Below are 14,376 nucleotides of genomic sequence, written 5' to 3' on the forward strand. Positions count from 1 at the left end.
ATTATGGCCATGTCTTAGTCCACTGGATGCTTTCATCCTCATGTATAAGGGAACACGGATACCACTAGAAACTATATCATCTAATCTGCTTTGTCTCGAGGAGATGCTTTTTAGAAGCCCTAGGAGCTTAGATGCTGCATTAGAAGGATTGCTCTACATCTGCTGTACCCAACAGTTAGGTGAGATCAGTAAAACTGAGTTTTACTTTCATCAGGTTCTAACTTTAGTTTCCTAACAGTAGCAACACTGCCTTACAGAGAGAGACTGCTTAGATTTCATCATAGGTTACCTTGTTTTTTGATGAATACTGAGCTGATCCTTGCCAAAATAATATAAAGAAAATGAAAAATAAATTGTATTAGTTAATGTGAATGATGAAGTCCTGCCAATAAATACCAATAAAAGGAGCAAGGAGCACAGTACACTGTACAGTACATTGTAGACTGTATCAGATCTCTTTTCTGGAGTCCAGTTAAAAGCAGTTATCACTTCTGTCTAACTTGCCAAATCAGAGAAGGTGGAGCTGGAAGTTCCAACCTTCTTGTTGGGTCCTTCTGTATGTGTAGTGGAAGACCTCAAAACAAAGATGGTGCATATGATGCTACAATAGGAGTAATGTTGTCAATACCCAGTGCCTAAAGAGAAAATGCATGTCGTGTTTTTAGAATTAATCATGCATGTGTACTATGTGTGTCTAAAACTTACATCTTTGCTTATTTCAGGATGGCTTGAGAAGACTGTCAGGAAATGAGTATGTGTTTTCTAAGAGTAAGCTGCCATTTTAAACTTCCCTTTATCACTGTTACTTCATTTGTAGATGATAATGATGTAGAGATCCGTGCAAATTTGCAGAGTGGTATAAGTCTTTGGAAATGGCTGTCTAAGTGACTGTAGAACAAGTGCTGGACTATGTCTATTTCAGAGTTGAAGCAGGTTAAAATAATTAAAATAACACATTTTAAATGCAGAGAATCAAACTAAAAAATAACTGAATTCTCACTCAAAGAGATGATCACCAGTTTGTTTGTTCTTTTTGGTATACATCCAAATAACATATAGTAATATAAACCATAGATACTATAGGCTTTTACAGACCTTTTCCAACTAGATTTTGTCTTGAAAAAAGACTTGTTTTCTAAATTGAATTCTACATGTAGAGTAAAATCCAGAAGTGTTGTAATTAGCATTCCATTTCAACAGATGTGAACCTGAGCCATAGTCACCTTTCAGTGCCAGTTACCATCAATGATGTTCCACCTTGTATCGCACAGCTCCTGGATAATGAAGAAAGCTGGGACTTCAATATTTTTGAATTAGAGGCTGTTACAAATAAAAGGTACTGGACTCCTTTCCCTGGGTGCCTGTAATAAAGTTGTCGAGGTGCTGTGGCAGAAAGTGCTTTGCTCTGGAAGAACTGAAGCAAGATATAGCAGATCTGTGAGAGCAATCTTCCTTTTTTCTGTGCGTGTGTGTGTTGATGTCACTTGTCCTGTTCAGCAAGGCAGGCACACACTGTGGTCAGGATGCATGCACAGGCAGTGAAGAACCCCATGCAGACTCTTGTCTTTCCTGACAGCAGCTACAGCCCTTCAGGATTGTTTCCTGTTCAGTTTTTAGCTTGTCTGTACCCCATCTACTCTATCCAGGTGACATTGTTTGGCATGGACTGGTGGTGTTACATTCTGGATGTCCCATAGGTGCCCCTTTTTCTGCTGCCGCACAAATGGTCTTGCTGGAAAAAGCAAGCCGCTCGCTTCATATCCCATGATTTAAGCAGCTCTGAGGCAGCTATGGCTTTTGATTATGGCTTGGAAGATTGGGATGGGGGACAAACCAGTTAAAAGGCAAAGAGAGCCTGAGATTTTTAAGACTGTAATGAAAGGAGGCACCAATATATTTGGTCTCCTACAGATGATAAAAATAAACATGTCATCCAGAGAGAGAAGTGATGCTGATTCCAAGATGCAAGGAACTGGGGAAACTAACAGCTCTCTGGTATTCTGTTGCAGAGGTTAATCACCTTGTCTGTTTAAAGAAAATGCCCATTTTATGAATTTGCATTTGTCTGGTTTTCATTTGCAGATGTTGGTTTTTGGTTATTGCTCTTCTCAGCTCAGGAGCTCTGTAGGGTATCTTTCAGGAACAAAAAATGTGACAGATACGTGGGACTCTGCCACAGGCAAGACTGTAAATAAATGACAACCTGTAGTGGATCTGGGTTTAAGAGCTACTGCGATAAGAGCTTTTGCCGCACTTGCTTATTTCATGCACTTGCTCCCCTCCACCAGCATTACCCAGCTTCCCTCCCCAGCAGGGAGATCACTCTTGGCATGGGAAAGTCGGGCAGAAAGTTGAGCCTGTTTGTGCTGTGCAGCTGCTCGCAGTTGCCAGTCTCAGGCCTCGCTGGCCAAGATGCCTGGGCATCCCCAGCATTCACCTCCACACAGCTCTCAGATCCACGGGATCTTCCCCCACTCCCAGGATCTTCCCTCCAGCCAGCAGCTTCAGCTGCTTCTTTCTAGGCCCCCTTCTTCTTTCCAAGACCCCTTCTGTTTGGACACCTTCTTTTTCAGCACCAGCCCTTTCCAGAACCCCAAGCCCCTGGTTTTCCCAATGTACATAGCTTGTATGGAGAAGGACGATGCGCAATCAGCCTGCTAAGGGGTGCTTCTGTCTCATGTCTCTTTATGAACTGGAGGATTCCGGAAGTGCCACTTTGGTTGAGTCCAGCTTGTACCAGTTGTAGCTAACAAGTAGCTTCTGCTTGAGAGTTCAAAAGTTCAGCTTCAGAGGTTAACCCTTACACATGTGCGCATGCACGCACGCGCACGCGTACACACACACACACACACGCGCACACACCTGCTCCTGTTAGTATTCCCAGTGCAAACTTCTTTCTGTCTATGACAGACTTCTGTCTCATTTCTAGAAAGAGATCCAATCCTGCTAAAGCCGGAACAGTTTACATTAAACAGTGACCTGATGCTCAGAGCTTCTGCAAGAAGCATCAATATACTTTGTATATTACCAGCTTTAAATATTCAGGGCTTAGGAGTCTGGACCCCATAAAGTCACAATGTTATTTAAAACAATAAATGTTTGGCTGTTTGTCTTGTGGCTTTTTAGGCTTCGGAATGTGCCTGGGTCATATTTCAAGTTTGTTTTTTCTTCGCAGAAAAAATGTATTTTTGATCAATTGACAAATAATTACAAGATACAAGAACCAAGCTTTTAATAAATTTTTATAATAGGCATCAAAAGGTCTAAAATAAAATCACAATAATTGGTGATGCTGCAATGGAACTTTGCCATTTCTGCAAAACATTAAAATAATGTCTGAAAGGATGGTAAATTGTAATAATTTGTAACCCTGTTGGCTAAGCTTTTTTGAGGTTATAAATGTGCAAGTAAAAGGTTTTTCTCCATTCCCCCTCATTTTTTTTTTTAAATAGTGTGTTTAGAAGGTGTCCTGAAGAGAAATCTTATGAGTTTAAGATGTTGTCTTTCTCTGTCGAAAGACATCATCCTTTAGAACTGTGTGTTTTACGGTGGTATCGTTTTCTTCTATTATTTTCTAGGCCGTTAGTTTATTTGGGCCTAAAAGTTTTTGCTCGGTTTGGGGTCGCCGAGTTTTTAAACTGTTCGGAAGCAACACTACGAGCCTGGCTGCAGATGATTGAAGCCAACTACCATTCCTCCAATTCCTACCACAACTCCACACACGCAGCGGATGTCCTGCATGCAACAGCGTTCTTTCTTGGCAAGGAGAGAGTTAAGGTATAATTTATATAAATATGTATGTATATATATAAGTAAAATAGATATCACCTAGGAGTCTTTTGGGCGAGGATTTCAGTGTGTTTGCTCATGTGCCAGCCTGAACACCTGCAGCTATGGTACTGCCATTTTAGATTTGTCATTCAAAAGTCATGTATTTACTTAAATAATGGTCCTGGCTTCATAAAGTTGCTCTACTCTTGAAGCCTTTTCCTGTGATGCATGCAGGCCCACACAATTTCTCTGAAGAGCCTGTTCATGTGAGGAAGGAATTTATACTTGTAACTGGCAACAATAGAAAAAAAATGCTTTTTTAATCTTTTGATAACTGACAGTTCTTTATGAAGCTTTGCAAAACACATAAGCTCTGTAGGAATATAGAGTCTCATTCAGACAAACGCACAAAGTAGAAGGACATCTACACGAGGATGCAATGTAGAGCTGTTGCTTAGGTGATGGCACAGTGAAAAGCTTCATTAAGGAAACAGAGTTTGGGTAAGGATGGGGTGGAGGGGCTTGAGGGAAGGTAATCTTGGTGCACAGTAAGTAGAAAATGGTTACAAAGAGGTAGGATCCCTGCACTCAAGCTTACACTTGCATGGTTATGGGTACACAGAAGTGATCAGATTTTATTGATTTTTGTGACACATGATTTTTCTCTCTCCTTTAGGGAAGCCTTGACCATTTAGATGAGGTGGCTGCATTAATAGCTGCCACCATTCATGATGTAGATCACCCTGGACGGACCAACTCTTTCCTGTGCAATGCAGGCAGTGAATTAGCTGTCCTTTACAATGATACTGCTGTATTAGAGAGTCACCACACAGCACTGGCATTTCAGCTCACAGCTAAAGACAGCAAATGCAACATTTTCAAGAATATTGATAGGTGGGTCTGCTGTAGAAGGGAAGGGGGTGGGGGAGGGGTCTGTGGATTGGTTATTTGGGGACTTTAGTTTGATGTGGATTGAGAGCTACTTTCCAATACAGAAGATGCTATTTGAATAGGCGCATTAATATGCAGCCTCTTGCAGAATCCTATGTAGACATTTGTTTTAAAAAGACTTTAATTTTTTCCCCATGCTCTGTATTTTGTAGCATTGCATGTTTTATATTGTTTGGAAGCATATAAAGATGCTTTGATGGATTACAGTGGCACGGTCCAATTGGAAGCCTCAAGGCTGCATGTGGCGCACTGCATTCTTGTTGCAGGAGCCGGGGAATGGCTTTTGGGGCATGTTTGTCACTCCAGCAGCCAGGTGGTGTGTGCTGCGCCTGTGCGCAGCCCGTGCTTGCTGGTGCTGCTGCAGTCACACATTGAGAGAAGGGAGGTGAAGCTGTGGGAGATGCAACAGCCCTCTGCTCCTGTGCATACCGATGGCCTGGGAATTGCCATCGTGTCAGCGTAGCTTGTGCAGGGGCAGGGTGGGAGGGAAAGGAATCAGGGCCTGACACCAACAGCTAATGGATTTGTCTACTCCACATGACGTTGTTTTTTAAAATAAATTTTGAGCTTTAAGTAGAGTTCGAAGCTAGCATGCAGTGCAATGGAAATGTGTTGGTGCCATTCCTGGAGGAATTGTCCTAGTATTACAGCATTTTGAAATAGAATTGTAATTTTTAATTGACTTTAGGGAATTGCTTTTCATCAGGTAAAAATAACAGAATAAACGCAGGACAGGAATTCAGGGCTGGAGGAACCTAGAGGAGTGATCTAGTCCATTCCTTCAGCCCCAGGCTGTTCATAATTTTTAAGGGAGCTGCTCATGTGGCTGCAGCCCCCAAGCCGTGTTTTGCAGTGCTCTCTGGAAAGGGACAAGGAAAGGACAGAGTTCTGTCTGGCAAGCTGGTGAGCAACAAATATTTTTCTTCCCTAGAAATCACTATCGGACATTGCGCCAGGCCATTATTGATATGGTTTTGGCAACAGAGATGACAAAGCACTTTGAGCATGTGAACAAATTTGTGAACAGCATCAACAAGCCAATGGCATCTGAGGAGAACAGCTCACACGTAAGTGCCCGCAGGGCACCCCTTTAGGCATTTTGGTGAAGTTTTCCAAGACAACTTTAAGTATCGTTTTCATTCATGTTGTATGGATTTCCATTGTGGTAATGTGCAAAAGACAATTGGATTTTTGACCTCACACCTCAAAGTGTGAGAAAATACTTTAGTTTTTCAATGTTTTCTGTAACTGGCTGTGCCCTGAGCTGATTTAAACACTTTCTTTTACAAGCCTTGCTTTCGAAGCTATCCTGTGTTCACAAAACATGGAGGTTGATGCTTTCATACATGCGACGTTCTGGGCATGGTGCCAAGCTGGCACTTGTGCCTACAGTTACACACGTGGCATCACGCTTCTGAACGGCGGGGTTTGCCTGAGCCAGCTGGTGCCTCTGCGGAGGCTGTAACGGGGACCCTGTGCTGGCAGGCGTGCGGCGGTGTCAGCTGGAAGCTGCACACCAGGTGCTGTGACTCCATCACTTCTTAAGAGCTCTCCACCCAGAACCCTGCCCCATTCCTGCCTGTGCCAAGAGGTGTCTGTGCCTTACTCCCATCGGTTACTTACAACCTACTGCTCCACAGCCAGCCAGGGCTATTTCCTGAGATGCTGCTGGGTTCCCCAGCCCAGGCCCCTCATTAGCTTCTGCCGTTGCTTCTCAAGGCTGAGTGCTCAGTGTCTGACCAGTTTCTCTAGGGCAGCGTTACCCACCTAAGCAGAGACCATCTTATCCCTGCTTAGTGAAAACAGTGCCTTGCTAGAAGCACTGAAAAAAAATCAGATGAGGTTGATGGTCAATAGTATAAAATAGAAAAATTAGCTTCAGTCACTTCTCTGTAACTGGACCATTTACACTGTAGATTGTAATGGGTTCAGAAACGGGTCAGGTCGGCGGGGGGGAGGGGGCAGTTCATGGCTTTAGAAATAGCATTACCTCAGTTTAGCTGACCTGCTTCTAGGGAGAGCTGAGCTCCGTTTTCACAGCAGTTTGAGCGGGAAGTCACAAATGCTGCTGAACTTAATTGGCTCTGTGGAGACTTGGCACTGTCCCGCCCAGCGCTCCCAGGCTCTGGAGGGCTCTGCGCGTGGCGCTGCGCCTGAAGTAGCTCGATGCCTCGTAGTGCCAGAATGCCCACAGCACAGAAGGACAGGGTCTGGGCACTCCTGGGGTGCAGTGGAGCCTGTCCAAATCAAACTGGGGCCGCTCTATCACTGCTTCCGCGTTGGGGACACATCTCCTAGCACTTTCTTTACATGGGTTTTCTGTTGTGGCATAGGCTAACCCAGGACAGCAGAGATCCCACTTCAGCTCCAAGCAAGCAGAAAAGAACATCGGCAGGCCACTTTGCGTAGAATTAGCCACTTGCAGCTTTCTCTGTGCTTGCTTGTGCACCAGACCCCAGCTTGCTGTGAGCCTCTCGGTTTCTTTTTTTGCCCTCCGAGGTGGCACTGGGAAGCCTGGGTTCTTGGACAGCAGTTCATTTCTCCTCTGATAGCTTAAGCATATTTTGAATTGTTTCCCTACCCCCCCCCCCCTTTAAAATGTTTGTTTCCTGAGTGGTCCTGTAGGACTTCGATGCACAGTGTTCCCAAGCTCTGAACACATTTCTGGGAATCTCCCTTTTATCACATTAACGCATTTGCTCTAGCAGTTGTTAAGGTGTATTTAAAAGTTCTCCACACATTCCTCTGAAATCAGCATTTTTAAGCTATAGAAAGCATTTTCTTTGATTTACTTTATTTTACCAGTTTATAGCAGAGATTATTTTAAAAATGTACAAGAGTTGGAGAGCAATAAAACTACAGCACAAAGCCACTCCTATTACAGACTTTTTTTTTCCTAGTAGCAGTTTGTTCTGTTCCTTGTTGTTAATGGTGCCTCCTCCTATTTTTGATCTTGAGCAGCAGTTAAGAAGCAGGTCTAATTTGGCAGCTCTTTGCTGGGCTACCCATGCTGAAAAAAATTAACTGTTAAACATAAAGTTAGAAGATTAATGCCCCAATTGGCAAGAATCACTGCAAAATATCTCCCCATAAACCACAAAGGCATTAATTTAGCAGTGGTGGTAAAAAGTATTTATGTTCAATTTTTGATTCAGAGTTGAACTTAGCAGCAAAGGGAAGCCATAATTACACAAATATATTATTTTGAAAATAGTATTAATGCCATGGTGAGCTGAGGTGGAGGCTTTTTATTACTCAATAAGGAATGTAATATACCTGTGTCCTTCTAAGCTGTTCAAGATCCAGAAGATGATGCCACAGCAGACTTGTAACAAATTCTCTGTCTCCTCCATCCACTCTCCAGAGCAATCACTAAGCAGTCCTGTGTTTTACTGCGTTCAGTCTGCCACGATTGCATTTTCCAGTGTTAGGCTCATAGGTTAGCCAAGATGCATCTAAGGCCAAAAAAAGTATTCCAGGCCTACATTCAAAATCCAGCACAAAAAAGGCACAGAAGCTATTTATTTCAAAACATACTAAAATTGAATGGCACAGACTTGCTCTTCTACCTCTAAAAGAAACACAGGCAATTCTGCAAGTCAGTTTACCCCTCTGTGCCCACCTCAGTTTTCTCATGTGACTGGAACCTAACTGTAAAAACTCAGGTAAGTAAAACAGCCCCTGCTGTCACTACCCCCAAAGCTAAACACATCGGAGTGACAGCGGCTCAGCAGCCATGGATGTGCGCGTGTACACGCACACACGATGCTTTTACTTGTGCTAGCAGGGATGTGGGCCACCAACCCTTATAACTGACTCTCTGTTACAGAGTGAAGGCAGCGACTGTGAATCTACAGCCAATATCAAGAATTTTCCAGATAACCAGACACTGATCAAGCGCATGATGATTAAATGTGCAGATGTAGCAAATCCATGCCGCCCCCTAGAGCTATGTATTGAATGGGCAGGGAGGATTTCTGAAGAGTATTTTGCACAGGTATGTGTATTTTTTATTTCCACTGAGAAAATGCATGTCAGCTGGTCTGCTAGTCCACATGATGTCTACCTGGACTTGGTATACAGTCCAGACATGCTTTTCTTCCCCACTTGGAACTGACTCCTGACTTTCATGCAGAAGAACTTACTGCAGTCAGTCAGTCAAAGTTAGCTAGTTTAAGTAAGTTTACCCTGAAGTCTGCAGTACCAAACACATTTACAGTTTTAACTTTCTCTGTCTGGCCAAACAAAATTATTTGACTAGTATTAATCAGTTTCACTGGCTGAAGTTCAAGCCTGTCACTGTTACAGGTTCTAGTCCCAATACCTTCCCTGAAGAGAGTGTGAGGAACGATTCTGTGCCTCATGAACCACTTGACTCACTCATCGGGCTGGCCTTTTCTCTTTTAAGCCAGTACCTTAACTGTGGTCACAGTAGGCAGATGATAGGGCAGTCCAGTACTGCAGGCATATGGGCAATGTTTATCACCTAGGATCCCTAAGAACAGAACTGAATAATATTTCTTAATATTCAATTTCTCTAACACAAATGCACTAGTTTCCTGAAAGTTAAATACTCTTTTAGCTCTTTGAACAACTGGTAGATTCTTAGTTTTTAATTTGCCAATAATGTGGAAATTAGTAGCTACAGCTGGAAAGACAGAAAAGTGGGGCATGCCTACCATCAAAATTTAGATTGCAGATGCAACAGTCATTACTGAGAAAAAGTAGTAGCTAGAGCCTAGAACATGTCTGAATTTCATTTTAATCCTTGAGAGTAAATCCTTTTGAGTATTTGATCGCTTTCTGGGAAAGATGCACACAAGTCATTTAGGTTGTATTCCCCCAGCAGTCAAGGTATCCTGAGCTAGCTTTAACTTGGCTATCTTTGGTATGAGTCTGCGAGCAGCAATATAAGGTGCTGAGAACTGTTCTGCTCTTCATTCACCTCATCTGGTAATTTTGGGGACTACTCTGATACCTAAACTATTAAAATGTTTTTTGTACTTAGATACTAAGACTGTTGAGCTGATTGGCTCCTCCACCATACTGAGCACAAGGAAAAGAAAAAGTCAACCTTCTCCCATTTGTGGGCACAGAGTTAAAGGGCATAGTCTGACTTCTATTAATCTTACACAAGACACAAGCAGAGGAAGTAGTGACAGCAACATCCCTCTTACTTAAAAAATAAATGGTTTGGAACAACCATCAGACATGTGGAGGAGGAGACTTCAAATCTGTCCTCTACTAAAGGAATCCAAAACTCCATCACCCATTTTTAGCTACTGTGCCCTAATCACCAGGTGAGCGTGTGTTCTGTCTCACTGAAGCTAAGAGCAATCACGGCACTATCCTACTGACGTACTGGTAGAAGGGAAGAGAGAATGATTTCAGTCCCTGCTCCAGAAGAAATAGGGCACATGAAACTACGGCCGTTCACTTCTGAGGTTCTAAGTTTTGTCTCAGATCTCCTACTGCACTGGTCTTAAGTAATTCATCTAATCCCTTGGCCTTTTGCTATTCTAGTGTGAAAGCCAGCAAAGCTCTGGAGGCTAACAGGAGTTTTGTTTTCTTAGACCGACGAAGAGAAAAGACAGGGTCTGCCTGTTGTAATGCCAGTATTTGATAGAAACACCTGCAGCATACCCAAGTCTCAGATTTCCTTCATTGATTATTTTATAACAGATATGTTCGATGCGTGGGATGGTAAGTAGTTTTGCTTTTTTCTTCCTCACTCTGAGGCAGAAATTTCTATAGCCTAAAATTAATTATTGCAAGCTGGTGATTAGCCCATTTCTCTCAGGGGCAGTAATTGTATATATAAGCAGTCCATATGCTACCCTACACAGAACCTGAGCAATGATTCTGTTGAAGCTGGTTTCACTGTACACAGTATAAGCTTCAGAGAAGTTAAGTACTCACCAGATGATCTATGTAAAGAAGGAAGGAGCAGTGGCTTGAAACTAAGTTTTCATCTGGTTTTTTTTTTTTCTTCTTTTTCTTTTTCCTTTAACAAAGTATTTCTTTGAACAGCAGAAAAATGAGGTTACGGTGGTTTTGTGCTAGAATAATGTGATAGTCACCATACTCTAAGAAAGGGATTTGCTTAAAAAAGGAACAGACCAAAAAAAGAATAGAATTTTCGCTTTTAGCATTAGCTTACAACTAAAAGAGCAGATGAGATTAGAAGAATGTGAATTTCAGACACAGGCAAGGTTGCACTGTTGTTTTGCCCATTCTATATATATATATGTATATATATATATATATATGTATGTATATCTAGTACAATGGTTTCCTCCTGTTCATTTCAGCATTTGCACATCTGCCTGTTTTGATGCAACACCTGGCTAATAACTATAAACACTGGAAAACATTAGATGAGTTAAAGTGCAAGAGTCTCAGGCTTCCATCAGAAAACAACAACTGACATTAAGGCAAGAAAAACGGACCTCTTGATCTACCAGTTTCACTGTGAATCACTTACTAACTTGGATACAAGAGGGATGGTGTTTTCCTTTCACGTGAACTAAAGACCGCAGCAAGAAGGAAATATTTTATCTGTCACTTTTAAACTGCTCTAAATTCTACAAAAAAAGATGTTTTCATAAAGGGTATGTAATCCAGAGATGTGTAAGAACTCTTTGGAACTATCATTTAGTGGCAGAAAAGGTAGTTTTAAAGGTAATTTCTACTACTGAATATGCATTAGTCAAATCTTGTAACTGATATAACTGTATTCACTAACACTTCACACAGCTATTTCTCAAGCAGAAGGGTAGTCTCGTCACCAGTAGAAAGAGAACAGGTTGACTAATAAGCATAAAAACCTCCTGCTTACCTCACATAAATTTGTTCCAACTCTGCATATCTTAGGCTCTTTGGCCCATAGTTCTAAAGAGAACATGCACACCACACCTCTAGCAATCGGATACAGTGAAAAAAACCTGCACCATTTAAAACAACTTTGTTTTTTTATTACACAGGCAGAGTATAAATCTGTCAAAGCACCACCTGTTCTCTCTTTTCCATGTAACATCTTGGTATTAGGAGTCAAATTTACTTAAAATTGCTTAAATAATGGAGGAAAAGAAGCATGTTCTATATAATTGGTGCCATTTGCATTTTTCTCTGCCTTCTTAAGAGATGTTACTGTGCAAAGTTTTATCAAATTTTACATATAAAACATTGTGGCAATGAACTGATCAACATCCTTTTTTATAAAGTGGTGTTTGTACACATGATCATCAGTTTTATTAAACCGAAATAAATTTTATGACAAGGCCATATATTGTGCTACTTATAGTATGAACCTGTTGCTTTTTAAAAAGAGTTTCCAGGTTATAAATTATATAACAGCATTATAATTTGTACTGCTTTTTTCCCCTCCTAATAAAATGCTGTTTTGTTTTGTGATGTAAAAAGTATTTCAAAAGATGTAAATAAGTTAGAAATTGAACATAGTTTTTCATTAGTTTTAAGACATGAAATTTATGCTAAAGCTTCCAAAGCACAAATGCATATTTTTGTACATCTCATTTTAATCACATGCAGAACATGAACATGAGTTCAAATTTTAGACTATTCTCAGATTTTTCAGTTAATAAATACTAGCAAAACTGCTGATTTTTAACACTGTGCACTCCAGGCTGCAGGTGAGCATGTCAAAGCTGTGGCTTCAGTTAAGGAGCTGGTTCATTACACATTAAAAGGAAAAGTCCCAAGATGCAGTCTTTACCTCCCTTGTGCTGTGTCAAGAATTGAACAAGGTAAAGGAAAAAAAATGGAACTTAGATGGCTGTGGAAGAAAAGTGACAGCGATTGTTGTTTACTGCAGGTAGCTTACATAATGTGCCAACCTTTTTTCTATGTTTTGTACCAAATTCCTGAAAAAAAAGGAAACATTCATAAAATGTATGTGCAGAGAAATGTATATAAGCTATATTTTTGTTAGACTTGTAATAGAACCTTACTTTTGTCATAGGTAAGGCAGGTTGCTGTGTATTAAAATGCTGCATTGTGTATATTTGAAGAATGGTGTTTTTGGTAAAGTACCTCTATTAATTATTTCTTAATATGTATTTCAACATTTTTCAATGGATTTTTATTCAGATAAGTTGAAACTCTGTTTTTTGTACCATAAACTGTTTGCTTTTATCATTTCTTTATTTAGAACTAGTGCTCTCAATGGTTGTATCTTTAATAGCCTAATGATTGAACTCTAGCTGCAGCTTGCATTAGAGAAAAGAATTTCACAAATTTTCAAAGCTTTATCATTAATTTAATTTGTTAAATACAGCATCACTGTAAGACCACAACCATGTAAAATACTTCGGTTCATTATTTTGTCACATTTCTGACACACGGAGGGAAATGTTAATGGTGGAAGGAACCTAAGAAATAAAGTTCAGCCTCAGTTCTGGTTCATGAGTTAAGGCTTTAATGTGGAATCAGTATATTTGTTGTGAGATCCTCCTGTTTGTTCCTCCAGCCAAAGACTAAGCAAAAATGTAATTTGTGTGCAGCGATGTCCTAATGTAGCCAAAGCTTCTTTAAGAGCAGAAGAATCAGCACAGACTAATTTTAATGTCCCAGTTTTGTCAGGTTTCCTGGACTCTAACCTGTCTACTTGACTAACAGCTAGTGCTTCATGTTATTGTCACTGCACAGATATTAAAAGAGCTTTCTCAGGTTTATACAAATATTAAGGATAAGTGTGATACATACCTTCATGAGGTGAAGATATGGAAACTTATTATAGGCTGAAAAATAAAATTTAAAAGCACACTAGATGGAAGCCACATTTCTAACCTGGTCACCCTAATTCTGCTCACTGTACTTCTCAACAGCAAGTGAAAAAAAATCTTATTTAAAATGAGTTGGCTAATATAGCCTTACTAACTTCATTGTTATGCTCAACATTCACATGTAAAACTTCTTTATTCAATTTAATACTTCTAACAAACTCAACCACGTTTAAAGAAAGAGACCATTGGGAGATCTATTACCAACTGAGCGTATCTAAGAACAATGGCACTTTTGATAGATGTAAATACATTTTAAGCATGTAGGAGTATTTAGGGCTGAATTACATCCCTGTAAAATGCACAATGAGTTTTGTGAACAGAACTGTTCAGTTAAATAGGACTGTTTCTCTACCAGGTATTCACTTAAAAGCATTCACATAAAAATGAAATAGTTGTTTTTCATGGTATAGGAAGAACAGATAATAAAAAGATGTTCCTTCTCTCTAGTTATAATTGATGATAGCATCTCCAGAAAAACTGTTTTATAAACTTTCTCTATAAAGTTTTAGTAAAAACACATGCATGCACGTATATACACACACACACACTCTCTCTCTCTCTCTCTCTTTATATGCAACTAAACAGTTATTTCTCACTTGAAACAAGAAAAAAGCCAGAGAGAAAGTGGTCTCCCTGAGGCTGTACCTTCACAGAGTAGCTAAAAATGCAATGCTTGCTGATAAAGACCAGATGAAACAATGTATTAGCTACAAGCTGGAGGAGTTAACATGCACCCCCCCCCCCCCCCCGGCCCCTGTTTAATAATATACCCACAAGGAATGTTATCATCAGTTGTAATTCAGATTTCTTTCCTATGCCAGTCTATAGCTACCTTGAGCAAAGAACATGC

At 40.6% G+C, this 14,376-nt stretch overlaps 1 protein-coding gene and 1 long non-coding RNA gene across 10 annotated transcripts in view; one reads left to right on the forward strand and one right to left on the reverse strand.

The window, feature by feature from the left end:
* LOC135324901 (high affinity cAMP-specific and IBMX-insensitive 3',5'-cyclic phosphodiesterase 8B) overlaps positions 1-13,149 on the forward strand; it is a 93,191-nt gene extending 80,042 nt beyond the window's left edge. For 8 of the 9 annotated variants that reach the window (XM_064501963.1, XM_064501961.1, XM_064501962.1 and 5 more), the window contains 8 exons: positions 723-768; positions 1,201-1,336; positions 3,579-3,777; positions 4,448-4,665; positions 5,654-5,789; positions 8,552-8,719; positions 10,296-10,425; positions 11,034-13,149. In XM_064501963.1, the coding sequence (XP_064358033.1) occupies positions 723-768; positions 1,201-1,336; positions 3,579-3,777; positions 4,448-4,665; positions 5,654-5,789; positions 8,552-8,719; positions 10,296-10,425; positions 11,034-11,149 (1,149 nt within the window). In that variant the 3' untranslated portion in view covers positions 11,150-13,149. Of the gene's footprint in view, positions 1-722; positions 769-1,200; positions 1,337-3,578; positions 3,778-4,447; positions 4,666-5,653; positions 5,790-8,551; positions 8,720-9,730; positions 10,426-11,033 lie in introns of all 9 variants that reach the window. The other variant, XR_010386134.1, reaches the window with a different exon arrangement.
* On the reverse strand, positions 7,497-8,555 carry LOC135324902 (uncharacterized). The gene is made up of 2 exons (XR_010386135.1): positions 7,999-8,555; positions 7,497-7,746 (listed from the first exon to the last, which is right to left on the reverse strand). It is a non-coding gene; the product is annotated as an uncharacterized LOC135324902 (long non-coding RNA).
* Positions 13,150-14,376: the final 1,227 nt, after the last annotated feature.

The sequence above is a fragment of the Dromaius novaehollandiae genome, chromosome Z, assembly GCF_036370855.1.
Source record: "Dromaius novaehollandiae isolate bDroNov1 chromosome Z, bDroNov1.hap1, whole genome shotgun sequence".
Taxonomy (NCBI): Eukaryota; Metazoa; Chordata; class Aves; order Casuariiformes; family Dromaiidae; genus Dromaius; species Dromaius novaehollandiae.